This window comes from Rutilus rutilus (assembly GCF_951802725.1).
Source record: "Rutilus rutilus genome assembly, chromosome: 7".
NCBI classification, from domain to species: domain Eukaryota; kingdom Metazoa; phylum Chordata; class Actinopteri; order Cypriniformes; family Leuciscidae; genus Rutilus; species Rutilus rutilus.
In genome coordinates, this window is record NC_140221.1 from 36,351,369 (window position 1) to 36,374,472 (window position 23,104).

The window sequence follows — 23,104 nt, forward strand, 5'->3', positions numbered from 1 at the left end:
GCAACTTCGCCGGCTAATGAATGCATAAAAGTGACTAGATGGATATAAACTAATGCAAATAGATGGTAACAATTGCGACATAAAACATTTGGGTCAGGTTTGCGTGTGTTTTTGTGACATTTAACCGCTTGAGGTAGCCGCTACTAATGTTAGTCCTCTCAGCCTCGACGGCAAACATACTGCTGTTCTTTCTCTGCTAATGCAGCGTCTAGTCAACAAATTAATTACTTTATAATGATATGGCAATATGTACTTTAATGTTATGTATTCGTATACATGTGCGTATCTGAAGTGTCAGCACTCTGCGCTCAGCGTGTTCTCTCTGTGCTGCGTGCAGCCTCGCGTGTTAACGTAAGCAACTCGTCCAGTGATAGTTTGTTAATTGGCCTCTAGTGGCCGCTCTCGCTCTGTATAATGCCAGCAGTCTCCGCACCTTCTAGCCGCTCCAGCAACGGACGCAACCCGGAAAAACTAGTTCCACCAATCAACTATCGATACTGATATATCGGCAAAACCGATGAATCGGTCGACCTCTAATCGTGTATCGACGATAGTCAGAGATATCGGCGATGGCTGCTGCCTTTGACGATATCAATACGATAATTGGCTCGTTTTCCCATTAATGTATTAAATTATTATTATTATTATAAGGCTAGTATTGTTATTAAATTAATATTAGGAACTACAATTAATTTGCCTTGCCTAAATTCATAACGACATCACCACATAACCACAGTTGCAACATCACCAACACACATATGAGGATTGTGCAAGGTGACAAATCGTCAAGTGTGCTTGTTATAACAGACGCATCATTCTTATACAGTTGTTGTTGTCTTTTCTAATTTCATTTAATTTTAAATTTACCATAATCTTGTCGGTTAACGAGTGTCAGTTGTTATAATTAGTAAAAGTTGAAGTTTATTTGAAATGTAAAGTTGCAGTATTATCCTATCTATCCTAAGTGTCATAGTAAGATGTTCAGCCTCACATAGTACTCACAGACATTCTTCATTTCTCTATCCAAATGCTCTCCGCTACAGTGAAACCACAAAATAAGATGCACCACTGTTGCTTATATAATGTACATAAATTGACTCTTTTTTCAAAAGTTGTCAGGTGAGAAAGGTTCAGACTCGTGACATCTCACAGTTAAAAGAGATGTTTTGTTCTGTGCCAGATCAGCTCATTATCAGGTAGGGCGCTCAGCCCCTCCTAAAACTGAAATCCTAGAATGGGCTTACACGGGAAAAGGGTTTTGTGGTTTGCCCATTTGCCCTCTTCCCAGCATGCACTGGGGCATACATAATTAATATAATTGCATTTGTTTGCTAGTTTTATTTACATTGTTGTTATTGATTGTGTTCGGATCATGTTTGGTAACTTGTTTTTTTTGTGATTTCCGGATTTGAGTCTCAGTTACTCTACTCAAAATGAGGATTTAATTGAGCGTTGTCTTTCCAGAGTTTTAAGTGTTGAGATCTGTGTGTGGCTTTTAGAGTCTTCATGTGATGTTGTCTGTAGTTCAATATTACAAGTAATTTGCCCTCCAGGTATATTACCTATAAAAAACAATGAAGCTCTTAATATTGAATCATTTTAAACCACATCAAGAAAGGGAGCAATTTGCTTAAATTGATGAACTGTAAATGTTACAATGATGGCAGATAGCAGTCATGCCAACATGATTCTGTTAGTTCAGTCAAGACATTTCTTTAAAATAACTATGATTCATTTAAAAAGAAATGTTCTTTTTTTTTAATATACAATTTATTTATTTTTTCATGTGTATATGTTTCAATGAGTTCTTACATAGGACACAGAAGAGTGCTAAAATCTGATTGTCTGACAGCAGTGAAAATTTGATTGACAGCATTTCCATGAAAATCTGTCCTTTTTTCTTCTCTTTTTTTTTTTTGCATTCAGTCACCTCCATGCAAGTTTTCTATAAACAAGAAGAAAATGACAGATTTATGCTGCCAATCATCTCAGTCCTCTAAGATAGGATGGGTTTTTTTTTCTGTAAGGAAGAGGTGTCTTTGTTCTCTCCTCACTAAAAGGGAGAGTTTATCTACTCCTCTTGAAGAGAAAGGCCTAATCTCTCCTTAAAACATTTGTCTTCTGTCTTCATTTTAAAGTCACGGAGTTATCTCAGTTGGGCAAAGTGGCGAGGTCAGACGACGGTGGCGTCCTCTGGAAATATGACCTCGCGAACATTCATGCGAAGCATTTTTACATCTCAACAAACGATGATCACTTCACACAAACTCTCCTCTCCTGTCATTGGCTGTAAGACCCTCCCTCAGAAGCTGTCCGCCCAGCCTCATAACTGCTCTATTAATTTAACCTGAACCGCCCATCTACAGCATTCCTCATCTAAACAGCATTTCCATCATTTCAAAACAGCAGCTGGATGTGAAAACGTCCGCCTCCTGTCCGTTACATCCCTTAATTCAATATCTTCCAGACCATTCTCTCTAGACATCCTGAGGGGGATCGGGTTTTTGCCCGGATGCGAAGCTTGTGCCTTTTTCAACATCGACTTGCCTCCACAATGGCCAGCCCACAAAAGCTCATTGTTCTCATTGACCGATAGCCAGGACACACAATAAACGAATCCATTTCTTTTAGCCCAGCTTCCTAGCCGAGGATATTAACAAACTGTAGTGTGACATTAAACTCAGAGAGCTTAACCATTTCTCAGTCTCAGGGTAGTCTGCTATTCAGCATCAAGGTTAAAGCCGGCTTTGATGTATGTGGGACTTTTGTCTAGTGAGCAGCTCTCAGTTCTCTCCTGTGAAACACGTCTCTTTGTCTCTCTCTTTATCTCTCTCTCTTTTTTCTTGTGTATAAGCACACGTATGCGACAGATCCCGTACTCAATGTTGTATGTTTCTAGCTCTACCCGGCGCTCTACAAATCATGTTAAAATCTGTTGATTTAACAAAAGCCTTGATGAATGGCGTCCTTCTCACTTTCTATTTCTCTCTCCCTTTCAAGAGTGCCGAATCCTTCCCAGTAGTCCATCTTGTCGAAAGAGAGAGAGCGGAAAAGTGGGGGAGAAGGGTCAGAGAGAAAAATGGCAGAGAGAAAGAAGGGGAGAGAGAGATTTTTCTCTTCATTAGCGGTTGTAAAGAGAGAACTAGCGGAGAGGTTAGAGGTTTTAAGGGATCGATGTTTGCTGTTCAAGGCTCGGAGTCCGGCAGGGGAGAGAAATGTGGCCTCTGTGGAATTTATGAGACCTTCCAGACGCGCACCTTTACAGCGCTTTGTGATCCTGTACACACATGCACACAGGACAGCTCTCGCCTACGCACACACACCTATAGAGAACTTTGTGATGTCATCGATCTGCCCATCTATCAATTTCTCTTCTGTCAATCTCACCCACCTTCTTTCTGTTGTCCTGTCTAAAGCTCTGTTCATATTTTTTTCTAAACTCTAAGAAATTGGGTAACTAATCAATTTTTATGAGACTGAACTTTGGGTACTTTTTCTTTTTACATAATTTAATGCAGATCAATTCAATGGAGAGTCTTGGATGTCACATATGAGATGTCTTGGAAACTTCTACTATGTTTTATTGTTTTACGTTTGTCCAAGACTTAGATTCTTAAATGATGAAAATTAACAGAAGTATTATTCCATGTTGAAAAATATAATCTAAACAGTGATTGTCTTTTTTTCTTTTTTCTTTTTGGCGGGGTGTAATTTCCACAACACTGAACGGATATATAAACGTAACGAATTGGGTAAATCAATTTGTATGATGCTGATGTTTCTTGTACGCAATTATTTTTTAACTGTATTGGAATCTTTTTAACATGTTTTATTGTTTTACCCTTGTGCAATACCCAGATGTTCATGATTAAAATATAAAGATGGCGAAAAACTTTTTTAAGTGCCCCTGCAACCAGTAGAGAGATATGAGGGTTTGGGGAGAGAAACAAGTGATTCTGGGTGTAGCTCAGAGAAATAATTCATGGAATATTGTTTATTAAATTGGGTGAGCAGGTCACAAGAGTGCTATATCTGTTGTCTTAGAATAAAAGTATAAAAGGAAAGAGTTGATACAGCTCTTGGTAAGACTAAAAGAGCTTTTACTAGAGAAGTTATTCTATCAGTGTTAATGGATGGGAAACACTAGACAGAAAATTTAAATCCCAGGCCATCAAAGTGACAGATAATGATTATTTGTTGTGCAACATCTGTATTAGTTTAGCTGTGTCAGAATTTGTCCTTGACCGCCTCTAAAAGTGGTATCAATCACAGTCTGATTAAGTGCTATCCGATCACCAAAAACACGTTTATTTCAGGTGTGAATGGGACAATAGAAAAGTATCTTATGTCCGTTCTTGAACTGAACTCTAGACCCTGTTAATTTCTGTGTTAAAGCAGATCCGCAGTGCTTGGGGTGATCTGTCATTTAGCCAATGGCAGCTACTTTGTGTGTGTGTGTGAGGGAGAGAGAGATGAGGGCGAATAGGGGGAGATAAAAGAGAGGATCATGTAGATCCAGCTCCCTGCTGAGACACCAATCCCTCTTTATGGCTCGTAAAGACGCCTCCTCACGGCAGAGCCCAATGTGCGCACACGCGCGCAAACCCACACGCGACTCCTGTGTGCCTGAGGAACGGGAGGGAATGAGAGGGAGAAACTAGCTGGGTGAATAACCTGATTTTCACTCGCCGTTCCAGACCTCGTCGTCAGTATATCTTCTCACCTCATTTCCCTGATCGACTGAAATCCCACACACATACGCACAGGAGAAAGAGAGAGAGGGAAACTGCATGATGAGATAGCTGGTATCGGGGGCCCTGAGGTGAGCAGAATGAGAGTTTGTCCTTTTTATTGGCTGTAATTAGGATGAGGTCATTACCATGCGCCAAAGGCCTTTCACTGCTGGGAGATCATAAAATGCCACCTGAGCGATTTATATTCCGCTCCCAGAATCCTCTGCAGCCTTCCTCACACATTCAAGAGATGATGGGATAAGAGAAGACCTTAAATGTATGTGTGCGCAAAAAACATAGCTGAGACGAGTGTTATTGGATGTATTGAAGAATGGTTTAATACAATATTCTAATCTCATTTTCAGTGTGCAATTAACATGCAAATTTGTTTGTGAACGGTTTCATTCATCTTACTTATACAAAATCTTAATAAATTCTTCTAGACAATATTACATTGTGATTTGTCTGTCTGTCTACCTGCTGTATCTATCTATCTATCTATCTATCTATCTATTAGGGCTGGGAAAAAATTAATCGCGATTAATCGCATCCAAAATAAAAGTTTGTGTTTGCATAATATATGTGTGTGTACTGTGTATAATTATTTTGTATATATAAATACACACATATGCATGTATATATTTAAGATTTTTATTTATTTATATATAAATTATTTATATTTATATATAATATAAATTATGTATAAATTTATATACAGTATATACATATACATTTCTAAAATAAATACATGCATATGTGTGTATTTATATATACAAAATAATTATACACAGTACACACACATATATTATGCAAACACAAACTTTTATTTTGGATGCGATTAATTTTTTCCCAGCCCTACTATCTATATATAATCATAATAATGACTGTTTACTATTGTCTTTTTAGAGCTGCTTTACATCAGAATTGAATTCGGTTTACATCATTGAAGCGTTATTTTTCTGTTTATTACTGTAAAGCTGCTTTAAAACAATATGTAGTGTAAAAAGCGCCATATAAAAAAAGATGACTTGACTTGACTCTATCGTTCTATTGTTGTATTTTTCATTCTATCTGTCTGCAGTCGTTCATTTGCTGGGGTTGCCGTGGCATCTGAAGCGAGTGGAAGGAGAGCTCTATGAGAACGGTATGAGTAAAGATGATCAGCCTCTGCCGGGAGCCGATTTCACCTTCACTCCTGTCCACCTGCCAGGACTCAACACCACACAGCCAGGTATGTGTGTGTGCCTGCTACTTAAGTCTTCTAACATGATTTCTATACAATTCTGATAAGAATGATATTATGTCATTTAACACAATGGGCCTAAATGTCAAGTCTTTGCCTACAGCTAAAGATAAGAGAGATGTGTGTGTGTTCATTCAGAGTTTATTTGCCATTTAATTAATGTCAGTAAACAACAGTCAATTATTTTCTCTCAGATAACCCCTGAGATTATGAGGTCTTTTTTTAAAGCGTGAGGTGTGTTTCTATCTGTGTAGGACTGTAGAGTTTGATAAAGTGCAAATGAAAGAAAATGCCCTTGTTTAGTAGAGTTTGTATTGCAATGTTAATTGAATAAAATATCATTTTTATCTGATCCATTGGTAGAGTAAATGGGAAATGTGCCTATGCTTACATTGTAACTCCAAGATGTACATCACATATTTAAGAAGTTTAAGAAGTGCCAAAAGTAATTACATAAACAGATAACTGAAATATCCTGAAGTGGTTGTTTTTAGTACATACTGAATGTACACGTCTATCATTCAAATGTTTGGGGTCGGTAAGATTAGTTGATTAATAATAATTAGGGCTGTCCCCGACTATGGATTTTCATAGTCGAATCAGAATCGTCATGTCTTGCCTATAGTCGACTAATAGTCGAATCATGTGTATGGGGCGGGGCTTTAACGTTTCAAAGCCGTGATGTACAGAAAATCACACAAAGATATAGAAGAAAATGTATAAAAACATTTTGGATCAATACAACTAAGAAATAACATAACTCCAGAAAGGTCACACTGCAGACAGGATTTGCATTTCACATGCAAATCAAATTAAATCGGCTAAAGTACCTGTGCGAGCAGGCCAGCCTACAGCACAACATCGATGCACCGAAAAAATAAACAATTAATTTACTAAAATTAAATTAGAACAGAATAGGCCTATACCTTTCTAATAAATAAAAAATACAAAACGAAATAAATTAGAATCAAGTCACAAGATGAGGAGCAAATGTGTGCAAAATGCCTAAAGTGCAGGGGAACATATATTCAAAACACAAGCCACAAATAGTTAGATTAGATAACCCTGACAGATTAATAAATCAAATAAAAATAAAGAAATTATTAAAATAACGATAGTAGCCAGAATTTTCAACTTTGTCTTTTTAACTGCAGAAACAACAATAAATGCTAAACTGGAGGCAGTCTTTTTAGCTAAAAATGTTCACAGCATCCAAAAATCAAATTAGACCCGGCTGAAAAGTTTTGAAGTCACTTGTACCCTACCTGATCGAGAGAACAAATCCAGTCTTTCACTCTGTCTGTGTCCGTTGGAGTCTTTTCAAATTGTGCGCGCGGATAAAATACATTCTAACGTGAAACCCAGTCTATGCGTGAGACGTGTTAACGTTGGCCGGCAGAAGTGCGATAATGGTTTTCCTGATGCTAAATCCAGCCTTGGAGAATATCCTTTCTGATGGTGTACATCCACACTTTAGATTTTCTTATCCCAGACATTGTTAAAGATTTAAATCCTTGCCGCGAAGACGCTCCTCTGTCGGTCACGGATCGAAAGTGAAACTTAAATCTATCACGGGGTGTTTGGATTTATTCACGCACGTTAAAAAATATTTATTAAAAGCTTATTTCTTTGCACATTTTTATATACAGCATTATCATAATAGGCTGAATATTAACGTATTGACATAAAAGCTAGTTCTACGTGAAATTGAGCGCCCTCATATAGCCAAAGGGGCATGATCCTCGTTTCATAACACCTCTGCGAAGATTCGACCATGAGATCGGTAGTCGAATCAGGCTCCTCCTATCGAAGCATCGAATCTTCGACTATTCGGGGTCACCCCTAATAATAATAATTTTTTTGTCTATGCTTACCAATACTGCACTTATTTGTTCACAAATATGGTAAAAACAGTAATATCTAAAATAACTATTTTCTATTTTAATATATTTTATAATGTAATTTATTCCTGTGATAGCAAAGCTGATTTTTCAGCATCATTTCTCCAGTCTTTGTGTCACATGATCCTTCAGAAATCATTCTGAACACTGGTTTGTTACTCAATAAACATTTATTATTATTATTATTAGCAATGTTTTAAACAATTGTGCTGTTTAAGATTTTTGTGGAAACTTTAATTATTTTTTAAGGATAAATAGAAAGTATATATATATATATAGTACATATAACCATATATATATATATATATACAGTACATATAACCATATATATATATATATATATATATTTGGTATACTATATATATAGTATAATAGTATATAGAGAGAGAGAGAGAGGGAGAATACCATTTTTGTGATAGGGGCCCTTTATATATTTTTTTCAGCAACTTCCAATAGCCTTTACGTTATGATGCAAGGATAGCAACCTGCTTCAGGTTTTAAGTGTCTTGCTCAAGGGCACAGACTGATCATAGTTCAAGAATTGCAATATTTTTTTTTGGTTGTCTAACCCAGATCTTTGACCACTAGGCTGCACTACCCCACTCTGTATGAACTTATTAATGCACAGGTGTGCTTGTTCTATCAAAGGTAATGTAAATAACCTCACACCTGAGAGTCCATAAGGGTTTCGGTCCCACTACCAAAGCTCTGTCTAGATACAGCAGGTGCCGTTTCATCTTTGCCATCACCTGAATTTGACTCTAGACGGCAGAGCTTTTCAAAGAGTCCTGCAGATGATCACTTTTGATTCACATCAACCAAACCTCTGAAAAATACATAATTCTTTTTGACGTTTAGATGTGGAGATAGTGGCGATAGATGTGTTGATAGCATCAGAGGCAGGATTCATTTAAAAGCCCTCGGGCGCCTTTTTTTTCTCTCCACATTTTTTATGGAGATCTACAGCCTTTATGTGACCATCAGAGAACATGAGCTCAGTTGCATCATTTTTTATCTTTAACAACTATCACCCTTAAACTTAAATTAAGTGTATGCTTTTGGTATCTACCTGATTTAGGAGTTTTTTTGTTTTTTGTAACTTAAAATAAATAGTTCAATCAAAATATTTCTGCCATTATTTATTCTCCTTCATATTGTTCCAAACCTACAGTATATGGCTTTCTGTAAATGTATGAAGAATATCCTGACCACTCTTTTATTTTCATATACTGAAAGTGAACGAGGACTGGGCCTGTCAAGCTTTAAAATTATAAAAAAGCACAATAAAAGTCATCTGCACAATATATTTCAGTCTATTTCTCACACAAAGCTATCATATGGAATATGAGACCGAGACTATTTTGCATGAGCCATATAGAATACTTTGATGAGAATTTTATGGTGCTTTTGTGTCCTTTTTGAAGCCTGAAAGCTCCAATTCACAATCATTGTAATTGCATTAAAAAGAACGACCAGAATATCATTGAAAATGTCTCCTTTTGTGTTCCATGGAAGAAAGAAAGTCATACAGGTTTGGAACGACTTGAATACATGACATGAACTAATACTTTAAAGCTTATGTTGCAGGCACACTTGGCAAAACACTTGGTCCAATCATTTTATTCAACTTTTTTGTCTCTGGATAAATCATGGAAATTGGAGATATGTTAGTTTCATCTTTCCATTTGGCTTGACAGATAAAGAGGTGATTCAGCGAGGCAGGGTGATAGAGAGGGGAGAGGTGGCTGTTGGGACACAGCTGGTCCAAGCAATTCCTCCTGGACTCTTCTGGAGGTTTCACATTATGGTTCACCACCCTGAGTATGTCAAGTTCAACATCTCACTCACACGAGATGCTCTGCTGGGTATCTACGGCAGGAGGAATATACCACCTACTCACACGCAGGTAATCACATGCAAACACCAATATAGAAAATATAACCCAAGTTCTTTTATTAAGTGAGTTGTGCACATTATTTCATGGTATATTGTATAAATATGTATAATATATCTGTAAATGTATAAAAAATTTAAAATTGTGTACAGTACAGTAAATTACAGATTTTTACAATCGCTAGAACACATTTCTTAATATTATTTTTCAAAACTCTTCACAACATCAGTCTATGTGGGCTAAACTGTGGATCGTGGAATGCATTCAATTCAATATTGAAATATATTCTGAATCCATATAAAAAATGTAACAAAATTTGAGACATGAATGATGTTTTGGTAGTTTTAGTGCATTTTGAATGTAAAATTAACTGCTGTGCCGAGCTGAAAGTTGGTTAGGAGAGAGTTTTGAAAAAGTGACCCAAGTATTGAGAAATGTGAAACTATTAAACTATAATCGTAATTAATCACATGCTGATATTTGCAAAGAAAAACACCTAAATGAAAATGATTCAAAGACAAATTGTGGCAAATGAGTAAAGCTTTAAGTGGAAGTTATGAAAAGTGTCTTTAAATATATAGATTGTTTTATTTCCGTATCATTGAACATAAATCAATTGCGTCCTACTCCATAAGCCGTGTCAAGTTTAAAAATTGTTCAACTTTTGTAAAACATGTTTTGAGACCTGTGTTCTGATCTATTCTTTGGTGCTATAATATAAACAATGTGCACAAACACATAAATTCATACAGGGGCAAATACTTTTTCACAGCAATTGCTTTTGAATTGCATTAGTTTTATATCAGCTGTATAATCATCCTAAATTAACATTTAAATTGACAATTTTTTTTTATAAATAATTATAAAATATTTATTATTTATAAGTTTTGTGTGTGTTTGTGTAAGACGGTGCACGTGTGCGCGTGTGTGCGTGTGTGTGTGTGAAAGGGAGTCTGTTATCAAATTTTTGTATCTGTGCCCAGGTTTTGTCATGATAACTCATGTTGGTAAACGTTGTCTAAGTGCATATTGTTATGACTGGCAGATAACAAGGAGGATCAGGAGCGTATCTAACGAGGTGCTTCAGACGACCCCAACATGCTAATTACATCTCATTATTCAGGATATCATCCGAGATTAACTGTTCACTTTGCTCAAGAAATTAGAGCCCGGTGTAATTCAATTTAAGGCTTCTCATTTGTACCTCATTTGCATACGGGCTTGCATATGTAGGCGGAGGCAAAGCAGGAAGACTGGTTAATTGTTCCTGCTTAATGAAAAGGCTTCTTTTGTGTGTGTGTCAGAATAGAGATGTTTACACTGCCACAGCTTCCACAAGTCTACTTCAGTGTGCACGAGTGCGAGTCTGTGTGTGTGTGTTCACTGAGGCCTGACAGATCGCTACTGCACTGAGACTGTCAACTCCATTGCAGCTCCCACGATCGTTCCTCAGTTTCTCTGGCTGTCATTAAAAGCAGTGGGGCTCTGGTGCGACTGCTGCCCTGCTGGCTCCTGCCTGTCAGCGTGAGAGTCATTACAGTCGATAGGGCTTCAGTGCTTCCACTGCTTCCAGAGTGACTCCGGAGGAGGAGAGGGACTCATTATAGCCAGAGGGTTCTGTAGTGCCTCGGAGAACGCCGCTCATTGATGTTTCTGATGTTTGTAACAGCTCTGTCTAAACACTGGCAATCCCCCCCCAAATACAGACAGACAGACACGCGCGCCACGTATCATTTCCAGTTTCCTTGGAGATAGATTCATACAACTTACAGGATGGAAGTGACACTGTAATGCAGGGTGATGAGACAGACGCTGAACACAGATACACGGATCGCAGGCTGAGTCAAACGAGCACAGATGGTGAGCTGTATTTGCAGCGACTCCAGACTTGATCTGGACTGTGTACATGTCGGCGTGTCTGGCCGTGTTTGCTCAAAATGCAGGCATGTTTCTCTGATGTTTAAGGATGTTGAAGCATGGGAACAGATCAGTCCTAGTTTATGCCCCCCCCCCATAATACAATGGGGAGCAAATGAGAGTGTGGAAGATAATCATGAGTAAAATCCCTGGAAATGCTACTGGCACTGATCGTCCTGATTTTGCAGAGTTAGACAAGTTCCTGGTCAACATATTTTGTTGATCCTGGAACAACATTCCTGTCCGAAAATGTTATCCTAACCATATCCCTACTCCTAAATCTAACCCTACCTACTCATAAGTTGTCCTTAAAGGGATACTCCACCGTTTTTTCATATTAAACTATGTTATTCCCTTAAATAAGACGAGTTGATACATACCTCTCTCGTCTCAGTGCGTGCACTAAATCGCTCTGGCGCGCGGCGAAACTTTGTTAGCACTTAGCTTAGCCCAGTTCATTCATGGGCCAAGCAGAGAAGCTACCAAACACCTCCACGTTTTCCCCATTTAAATACAGTTACTCGCGTAGTGTAACTCGACCTAGGACGGTGACACAAAACAAAACGTTGCGCTTTTCTAAGCGTGTAAAATGGATAACTATATTGTATGGCGGAATACCATAGCAAGTGCTTGGAAGCACTTCGACTTGTATACGCCCCCTACTGCTGATTGGCTACATGTGTTTTGGTGCTCGGTCAGATCCACTTTCAACAGCGCTTTCCAGAAACCGTTCCTTTAACTGTCTTAATTACTTATTTAATGAATATTACTTATTTACTTGGGTTTTTTTTTTTTTTTTTTTTTTTTTATAAAAATGTTGCACAACATTTTGCACTATTACATTACACTACTGATGTTTCATTTTCTTTCTTAACATTACTTGTTTACTGTTTTTTTATATCATATGTTTACATTTACATTTATTCATTTAGCTGACGCTTTTATCCAAAGCGACTTACAATTGCTATATATGTCAGAGGTCGCACGCCTCTGGAGCAACTAGGGGTTAAGTGTCTTGCTCAGGGACACATTGTTGTCTCACAGTGGATTCGAACCCGGGTCTCTCACACCAAAGGCATGTGTCTTATCCATTGCGCCACACCACCCCATATGTTGCTTTTGTTTAACTTTAATAACTTTAATAACTTTAATAAAGCTGATTGCTACTTTCTTAGTTTACATTGCACTGTTACTATATTTCAGTTTACTTTACCTGCTTTATTTTGCACTACAGATCTTTTTGTTTTATTTTTTAGAGAACTTTTCCACACTGTTGTTTTACCTAATTTTTCCTTATTTTTACATCTATCACTTTTTGCTTACATTCATTGACTGTTGCTTTCCTGGTTTATTGTATCTTATTTCATTTGTCTATACTATTTTTTTTTCCCTATTGATGTTTTGTTTTATTTCTTAATTCTTCATTTTACATGGTTTCATTTATTCCTTTTGTTTAAATTTGATTAAGTTAATTGCTACTTTATAAGTTTACTTTGCACTGTTACGGCATTTCTTTTTACTTTATTTTGCACTGTATTTAATTTTATTTGTTCACACTGTTGTTTTAGTTCATTTTACATTGTACAGTATTTTACTTTACATTTATTAATTGATACTTCCTTAGTTTATTTTTGTTTTGTTTTGCACTACTGATATTTTTTATTTTTTATTTGTTCATATTATCTGTTTGTATTTTTTTTTTCTCATTAAATGAACAGGAAGGTATATGTGATGCCATGCATTAACCCAGTGGAGACTTCCTACAGGTGCAGATAATGAATATGTTTGGCATCATGGGTTCATATTAATGCATCTGAAACTAGATTCCCAGGCATCAAGGCATTCAGAGAGTTTGTCAGACACACTCAGTTTCTCTGGTAACACTTTACAATAAGGTATCATTTGTTAACATTAGTTAATGCATTAATTAACATGAACTAACAATGAGCAATATATTTGTTACAGTATTTATTAATCTTGTTAATGTTAGTTAATACAAATCCAGCTGTTCATGTTAATTCACAGTGCATTACCTAATGTTAACAAATACAACCTTTGATTTTAATAACGTATTAGTAAATGTTGAAACTAGCAGTAACTAAGATTAATAAATGCTTTAGAAGTATTGTTAATTCTTATTTCATGTTAACTAAAGTAGTTAACAAATGCTAACTAATGAAACCTTATTGTAAAATGTTACCATTTATCTAGATGAATGTAATGTAGCATGAGTTGTTGCCAGTGTTGGGTGGATATACTTGATATATTTTTTACAGTTCTGTGGGATGCATGCTTTGGCAAGTATTGGACTTATAAATAGGAGCTTGTTTTTTTTCGGGGAGTACGCCAAGGCTGTCAGCATCTAGAAGACATAGGGTAGAGTACAGGGGGCTGCGGAGACTCAGAGCACCAAGTTATATCTCCACGTTATGGATGGTCAGTGCCAAGGGCATGAATTCAACTTTAGATCTGTGCTATGTTCTTTTAGCACAATTTAGATCAGATACACATATAACTAACTAAATGTCCTTTTTCTCCAGTTTGACTTTGTGAAGTTGCTGGATGGGAGACAGCTGATAAAGCAGGATTCCCGGAATGTCAAAACTCCAAACGCTCCTCCACGGAGTCTGCTAATGTCTGCGCTGCAGGAGACAGGTTTTGTGGAATATCTTGATGTAGGCACCTGGTACCTGGCTTTCTATAATGATGGTCGCAAGATGGAACAGGTGGTAGTGTACAGCACACCCATTGGTGAGAGATCACGCTGGAAATGCAACTATTGGTTTTGTCTATTTCCTTATTTTCTTTAATCATTTTCTTTTTAATATACGCTAAATTATTGCATCATGATTGTGTTTTTGGATGTAAAAATGCTTGCTTATGATACAAATAGGTAAATTGATACAAAACTTCAGAATAATTTAACTGTATAGTGAATTTTTATTGTGTTTGTGTGTTCAGAAACCATAGACGGTTGCTCCACTAACTGTAACGGTAACGGAGAGTGTGTCGCCGGACATTGTCACTGTTTTACTGGCTTCCTGGGGCCAGATTGTTCAAAAGGTATAACTCAACACAGTAACACATCATCACACAATAATACATAATATAATCATGATCACCCAATGATACACGATATAATTATGCAAAAAAAATACATTGTTTAATTAACATGATATACATTTTATCTGTACAATAATGCCATCAAACACCATTGCAGTTCTAAACAAACTAAATAAGCTTTATTTTCAAACAATATTACAATCTGACAGTTACACAATGTTACAAAGATCTGATTCATTGATTCATGCTTTTGTGTATATTTCAGACTCTTGCCCAGTGCTGTGTAGTGGTAATGGCGATTACGAGAAAGGTGTGTGTGTGTGTCACACTGGATGGAAGGGGGCGGAGTGTGAGGTGGAGGAAGGCCAGTGTATCGATCCCACCTGTTCCAACAATGGAGAATGTGTCAACGGAATCTGTGTGTGTGCTCCTGCATTCAAGGGCGATAACTGTGAGCAAGGTACAGCTCACACACACACACACACACTCAAATCTTTCATTAAAACATTTTCAGCTTTTGATGGACTAGATTCATTTTTAGATAGAAAGATTAAGTTTGAAGCACAAATAAGCCTCATCTGCTTCATGACCATCATGCTCAGTGCAAGTGTGATTGCATGTGTGCGTATAGAGCTACAAGTCTGTCTTCGCGGCTTGTTTATGATGAATGTCCTGTAATTGGATTTTAAACACACTTTCTCCCATAACCATTAAGCTGAAAATTCATTGCTGCCATTTCAGTGATAGAGTGAGAGACAGAGAGAGCTAAAGAGAGAGACTCAATTTAATCCCATGTAGATCCATCCACCAAATTAGCTTTTCCATCAGACACCTTCCGCATCTACACACACACACGGAAGTGAACATATTGTTGCTGTTGTAATTGGAATTTCCATGTATTTGTATCTTGTTCTTTTTTGTTATGCACTCTCTCTAACTGTGGAGTTTTTATGTTTTGCTGTCTCTGACTCTGTTTTAAACACTATTCAGACATAATTCATTTTCTTAACGACGCTTGAGTTATAATTATTAACAGAGGATGCCCATAATTTCATATTCTGATTCAGACCGAATAGAGATTATATGATATAATTATAATGTATATTATTAAGGAAAAGATTTAATCTTTTCTACTACATTTACATTTATTCATTTTGCGGACGCAACTTACAGTACAAATGAGAAACACACACTCAATATTTTTACATTTAGATTATCTTGGTCGTTATCTTACGCTCAGTTAAAAAGCATTAATAATTAAAATTTTAATGTTAAGCTTAAAATAAAAAATAAAAATTTCACACTGTAGCAATTAAAATGATTGATTTTTAGTGTTGTATTTTTAATTTGTTTGGACAAAATATGATGGAATTTTTACTATTATTGGCAATAATTACAACATTTATCAGCTTAGCTCTCTCACTTACCAGTACAACTGGTATGCTAAACTCAAATCTTGTTTTACCTACAATTAATTTTCCAAATCTAAAATGAAAATGCACTAGACAGCACATGAATTTCAGCTGTAATTATGGTGTTTGACACAGGTCAAAATATATGAGGAGATGTGTTGCGAAAACAGTAATATACTGCAATCACATGCTTTCCTATTTGGATGGGATTAGATGTCTCTGAGGTAATTTGCACCTCAATTTCTACCCGAATTGTGTGAAGAAAAACTTTATACGCACATACATCCTACATGCACCTGTAATTAAATGTTCATGGGTACTAAATCTCCTATTTCTGTGTGTTTGGTTGTGTGTCTACAGTCGATTGCGTGGATCCCTTGTGCTCAGGTCGGGGTGTGTGTGTGCGCGGTGAGTGTGTGTGTTCCGCAGGCTGGGGAGGTGAGAGCTGTGAGACGGCACTTCCTGCCTGTAAAGAGCAATGTTCAGGTCATGGAACGTACCAAGCCCAGACAGGGGTGTGTGTGTGTGAGCCGGGGTGGAGTGGCGACGACTGCACCATGGGTGAGTTACAATCAATGCACTCAATTGTATAAATATGTACAAAGGCTTTCTCCATCTTATCATTTGTATTTCCAGCCTTGAAAGTGCTTTTTCATCATTTGGTCACGCGTCTCTCACTCAGAAGTTTTTGATTTTAGTTTGATTCAGTTACTATTGAACTCCCAGTTCCGCTCTTGTCTAACAGAGTGAAGCAGGGCACTATGTGCAGGAGTATGGATCGGCTCTTAATTGTAATGTGATATATATTGTAAAAGGGGAATGTACTTTCTTTAATAGAGAGAAAACAGAGTCATTCTTATTGTCTGATTGATTTTGCATCTCGTAAAATAACCTGCTGGACTGTAGAATTTCGTTGTGTTTTACAGATGGAGTGAGAGGATTGCAGTTAAATGCATATATACCAGGCACTGTCCACGAATATGGTACACTTTGGTATCCCATTACTATTTTAAAAGCTTTAGCGGCCCAAATTCCATATTTTTCGGTTGTCATAACTATTAGATATATCAGGTGAAGTATAGTATTATCTTATATAAAATGAACCTAGAAGAAGAGTAACCAGTTGTAAACACATATAATGTGAAGAATTTTGCTCATCTCCAAGTTTTTTTTTGTTTTGCAATAGTACCCTATAACTGAAATCATACAACGTCAGAATTGTGACATAATTTGTCAAAATGCATCTCTTTCTACAGGTGGGACAAGAGGACAACTAAATAATGTCCTCACTTTCTCAGTCAATGTTAAAAAAATACGAAAAAAAAATAATAATCCTTTCATTTATGGTACATAAAACTTTTTTAATAACTACAAACTAATATTTAGTCCTAAACTATCTAGCCATAACTGAGTGATAACATAATTTTGGCTAAATCTGCAACCTTATTTATTACCAAGCTGCTACTCATTCTGGCATTTTTATTTATTTATTTATTTGTACTTTTTTTATTTAAGTTGGGTGTATTAAACATCATAAATGATCATTACAAGGTTGCACAAGTTGGAAACCTCACATAAAATTTATAGTAAATAAAAAATATTTTGTAATATTTAGTCTGACCTCTCCTGAGGCTGTCTATCAATATGTTTTGAAGGTTAAACGCCTCCTTTCACTGTACTATTTGTTAATAGTGAAGAACTTCCTGTTATAAGAATTTCAGGTCCTATTTTGTACCCTATTCATGGACATGCCACCAGTTTCATCATTTCCTGGTTAACAATCATGATATTTAAATAAGAACACTGTTTTATTGCAGAGAGATTGCTTTTCTGGAAGATCGGCAGGATTTTGTAACTCAGTGCCTTTTGGCCACTGGCTAGAAAATGAAAGCATTTATTAAATATTATATTATCAAAATGCAATATTTATCAAAATGCATGAATATTACAGCATGAAACTGCCCGTTTTCACGGCAGAGCAGTAAAATTGATAATGTGTGTGTATTAATAAACATTCCGGTTTAATGCCTTTCCTGTCATTGCCAGACATTTATATCTCGCGTGTGATTGAGAGGAAGAACTCTCGTCCGATGTGCTTTATAGAACAGCAAGGATAATTTGTTTTGAATGGTAGAGGGTGATATAAGTGAGAAAGACAGAGGAGAGGCTGTCCAAACTGAACACTCAGTGCTGCAGTTACAGAGGAGGGATTTGGCAGCTGATTTTAAGTGACTTTTAAGATATGAAAAACTGTCATCTCCGTTTGACCCGTCACGAATCCTGTAAGTACACGTCAAGACAAAGCTATTCTGTCTGAGGGCCAGAGAGCAGAGATATATTACTGGTTCAGGGAAATTGTTTTTGTCATAAAACTGTGGTCTTGAATTCAGGACCACAGTAACTTTTGGACAGTTTAGGCTGGTGTGATAAACCAGACTGTAGAAGAAGAGGAGAGGATGTGTGTGAATTTCTCCTATCTTTACGCTCGTTCTTCACAACTGAAGGTGCACTGAATACGTTTTTTTACTAATTAAAAAAGTTGTACAAAATATGATAAAAATTGTTTTTAAACTCACATCAGATGATGAGCCTTGTTTTACTCTACACAGTTTAGCTCCAACCCTGATAAAAACTCACCTGCCTATAGCTTTCTAATAACCCTGAAGACATGTATTAGCTTTTTCAGGTATGTTTGATTAGGGTTGCATCAAAATTCCTCAGGGAAGTTGCCCATCCCTGCTCTACACGGAGTGGGTCACCCCCTTATGAGCACCGCCATGCTGACATAACACAACAATAATAAAGAATAATACGTTTACTGTATAAGTACTTTCAGCCAGTGTTCAAGGCGTGCTCAGCTTGTTTGAAATGCACCGGACAGTCCAAACAGAATGAGTGGAAAAAATGTCCAAACAAGCAGTCCCTACTGGAGCGATGAAACAAACCGTGACGACCGGCAGCAGCCATGCCACTGATCAAAACACTGGGACGTCAAGTGCAGAGTGTGAACACATGACCACACAAGACACAGGCACAGCAGGAAGAGAGCTCTCAGCTTTCCAGTCATGGTACAGTGCAGCAGTCAGCTGTGTACCAGCATGAACCTCCAACAACACAGAAAATCATTAGGATTGAATTCAAGAATGTCCATATACTGTATGTTTAGAATGAAATGGAGGAAAGACACAAAACAAAAGAGAAACAGCTTTGAAGTGAAGCGGCAAGAGTTGGTAAACATGGTAATTCACGCATCCAATAGGTGACCCCTGTGATGAAGAAGATGCAGCGTGAACAAAAATGTAGTCGATGATAATGAATGGTAACAAATGTTTTTTCTCTCTGTCGCTTTGTGACTCATTTCAGAGGTTTGCCCCGTTCCCTGCAGCACCCATAGTGTGTGTGTTGCTGGACGTTGCCAGTGTGAGGAGGGGTGGGAAGGGACCACTTGTGACAAACAGGCATGCCATCCAACCTGTGAAGAGCATGGAGAGTGCAGGGATGGACAGTGTGTCTGTCAGCCTGGTTGGGAGGGAGAGCACTGCACTATTGGTATGTCTAAAAGACTGTTTGTATTATATTTTATCACACTCTTAGATAATATTATATATAATACTGTTCAAAAGTTTGGAATCAGTAAGATCCTTTTTTTCTTTTTTATAAGAAATGAATACTTATATACAGCAAGGATGCAATAAACTGATAAAAAGTGACAGTAAAGATATTTAACTTTCTATACTGTACATTTTAAAATATATTATAATATAAAACAGTTATTTGAAATTTGTCACAATATTTCACTAAATTTGTCACAGGTGGTTTTTGTTTTACCTGTGTTAGTTCTTGTGTCCATTGTCTCTGTTCATTTGTTGTTAAAGTTTCGAGGTATGTTTTCATTTGTTTCCATGGTTACTCATTTGTTAATTGATTAACCCCATCTGTTCCTTGTTTTCTCCCTTTACGAAGGGGCTGTTTACATAACACTGTTTAAAACTAAAAATGTTTTTGCGCTTTGGCCAAATGGCCATTACATGACCACAGCGCTTTGGGGGAGAACGTTGAAAACGTAAACTTTTGAAAACGATACCTTTATCGTTTCTGTGTAAACTACAAAAATATGCAAATTTGTGAAAGCAAATTTGTCTTTTTTGTCTTTTCTTGTCTATGTTATGTTGGTTGTGTAACTCTTGCATTTATCCCGTTCTCCTGCGTGTTTGTTATTTTGTGTGTGTTAATTAAAGTAACTGCTACGATTAGATTTTAACTGTATTTTGGTCATAAATGCAGCTTTGTTGAGCATAAGATTTCTTAAAAAAAACTTTCAAACCTCTTTCTGATCCCTTGTTTTATATATATATATAATGTATATATATGTTTAACGTTTGTTGATGTTTTGCTATTCACTTTAATAATCCTGCAATACACAATAAATACATATATATATATATATATATATATATATATATATATATATATATATATATATATATATATATAATGTATTTATATATTTTTAATAAAATAATAGTATATAAATAATAATACATTATAAATAATAAAATGTCCCATGTAGGCTCTCAAATAAAATGAGGTCATAGAAACTGCATGTATAATCATTATACAAGAATTAGAAGTGGTAAGGTTGTATGTGAAATCAGTCGCTTTGCACTATGTGAAAATAATTTTAGTGTGTAAAATAGTTTCACAGTGCTTTTCCCCCCCTTTTTTGCCGTTCTTGGGCCTTAACACCCTTTTTTAACTTCTCTTTTCAGTCTTGATATTTCCCTGACATTTCGCCAACCCTTTGACAGCTGGGTGTCATATCTGATTAACACGTTAGCATAAAAACAGTCTTCATTCTGACTGGTAATCTTTTGGAATCATGCTCCAGAAATTTTGTAAATATCATATCTTCATGATTATTTGCCATTTTAACTGATTATTTGACAAGCGTCATGCATTTTTTATAAAACATGTAAATCAACTGACGCTGAACCAACATGGAGCCGTGTTTTTGCCTTGTACTGTAGATGATGTATAAACGAAACAGTCTATCTCTTTCTGCCTGTCTGTCTCTCTCTTCCTCTTTTTCCTTCTTTTTTCCTCCTCCAACCCACAGTTCCTTTAATTGTGGTGCTCATGATGAGTACAGTCTGTGAAACTCAGGGGACAAATATACGCTTAAGGCAGCAAACGACAGGCACACTTTAAAAAAAAAAAGCACATACACGCACACACAGAGCTTCTCTGAAGAATGTCTCAAATGTAATTTCTCCTCTTTGTTCTCTCCGTCTTTCATTTTGTAACTCTTTCAGCAGCACATTACCTGGATCTGTTTGATAAAGGTGAGTATTATATGTGTGATGACTGAATGAAGAAATGAATAGATGACTTTGTGATGTATTTTATATGAACAATCTTTAAAGAAAGAATATCATTGTTATAGGTGTTCTGTCTCTCTCTTAGATGCATGTCCTGGGTTGTGTAATGGTAATGGACGCTGTACACTGGAGCAGAGCGGTTGGCATTGTGTGTGCCAGTCGGGATGGAGTGGCCCGGGCTGTAACGTTGTCATGGAAACCGAGTGCAATGACAGTAAAGATAATGACAGCGGTAAAGACCCCTATAGGACATGAGCTTTGTGGATGACATATAGAGAGGATGAATTATGCTCTAGGTTAACAGATACATTCTCACAAAGATATTGTTCTAAGCGTGATTAGTTTACACTACTTGTTCAAAAGAAGAAAAAAAAGGACTACTTTGATTCAGCAAGTACACATTATAATGATCAAAAGTGACATTTTTACACATATATAAGGAAACAAAATATTTTTATTTCAGATAAATGCCGTTTCTTTTATGTCTCAGATTGTGTGTAAAGGGGTTTAAAGGTGCTCTAAGTGATGTTGGGTGACGTCACTTCTTGTTGACGTTCGGAGTATTGTCAAACAAAACGGAGGCTAGCTCGACCCTCCCTCCTCCTCATCCCTTCCCCTCCCTCCTCCGGAGTTCTCGTCACCTTTAGAAGGCTTTTCCCTCTTCTTTGCTATTTGTTCATCAGAACGTCATCTCTTTGGTCGTGTGTCGGCTATATCAAAATTCAAGAGAATAGAATTCTAACGTTAGTCGTTGTCTAGGACATGTCGAACAAGGACATCTCTCCTCTAGCTAACTTCACTCTTCATGCTTCTCTCTCCTCCACTCCCCACACCCCCTTCATGTGCACGCGCACTAACCACCCAACCCCATCTCATTCTTGTCGGTTATTGGCTGGAACACTGTTTGTTATGTTTCGTGGTGCAGGTTGGCCCAGTTTGTGTCCAGGGCTGTCTACAGAGACCGCGTTTTTTTTTTTTACAGTGTGTTCAGGGGACAGGCAGCTAGCGGATATTGAGGAGATGTTTGCTGTATGTGACAAAAAATGTTTCAGCCTAAGAAACGTGTGACATCGCTTAGAGCACCTTTAAGGCGAGACACGGCAGGCAAAAACATCGTTTTTTTTTTTACTGGTCAATTTTGAGATTTTTGGATATTTGTCTTCAATAACATGTCTTCTTTCAGACTTGTGTTGAAAAAAAGTCTGAAATACACATTTAGGTCTTTATTTTAGTACACTTTGTCTGTTTGCGTCTGTAGATTTCTCATAAATTCAACAAAAGTTTGCGTTCTAAATCAACATGCTGCTCCGCGATCTCTGCCGTCAGCCTGTCATCACATGCACCGTTAGGAAGCTCTCTCTCTTGTGTACAATCCTGTCGGATCCAAATATGGTCATTTCCCTTTTTATCAGCAACCAATCGTGAAAGTAAAAGGGCTGAATGCGCAATCTCATTGGCTGATGAAAAATCTTTAAAGCCCGTTTTCTCAAAATGACTTTTCTCTCATACTCCAAGTCCGAAATCTCCACTTCAGTAGCACCTATATACACCAAACTTTCCAGA

General features: G+C 36.9%; 1 protein-coding gene across 1 annotated transcript in view; it reads left to right on the forward strand.

Annotated features, from left to right (window-relative positions):
* tenm1 (teneurin transmembrane protein 1) overlaps window positions 1-23,104 on the forward strand; it is a 157,985-nt gene that overhangs the window by 82,239 nt on the left and 52,642 nt on the right. The window contains exons 6-14 of the mRNA XM_084414207.1: window positions 5,815-5,964; window positions 9,575-9,783; window positions 14,229-14,439; window positions 14,650-14,751; window positions 15,017-15,211; window positions 16,524-16,724; window positions 19,527-19,712; window positions 21,476-21,505; window positions 21,627-21,773. Coding sequence (XP_084270333.1) covers window positions 5,815-5,964; window positions 9,575-9,783; window positions 14,229-14,439; window positions 14,650-14,751; window positions 15,017-15,211; window positions 16,524-16,724; window positions 19,527-19,712; window positions 21,476-21,505; window positions 21,627-21,773 — 1,431 coding nt within the window. The remainder of the gene's footprint in view (window positions 1-5,814; window positions 5,965-9,574; window positions 9,784-14,228; window positions 14,440-14,649; window positions 14,752-15,016; window positions 15,212-16,523; window positions 16,725-19,526; window positions 19,713-21,475; window positions 21,506-21,626; window positions 21,774-23,104) is intronic.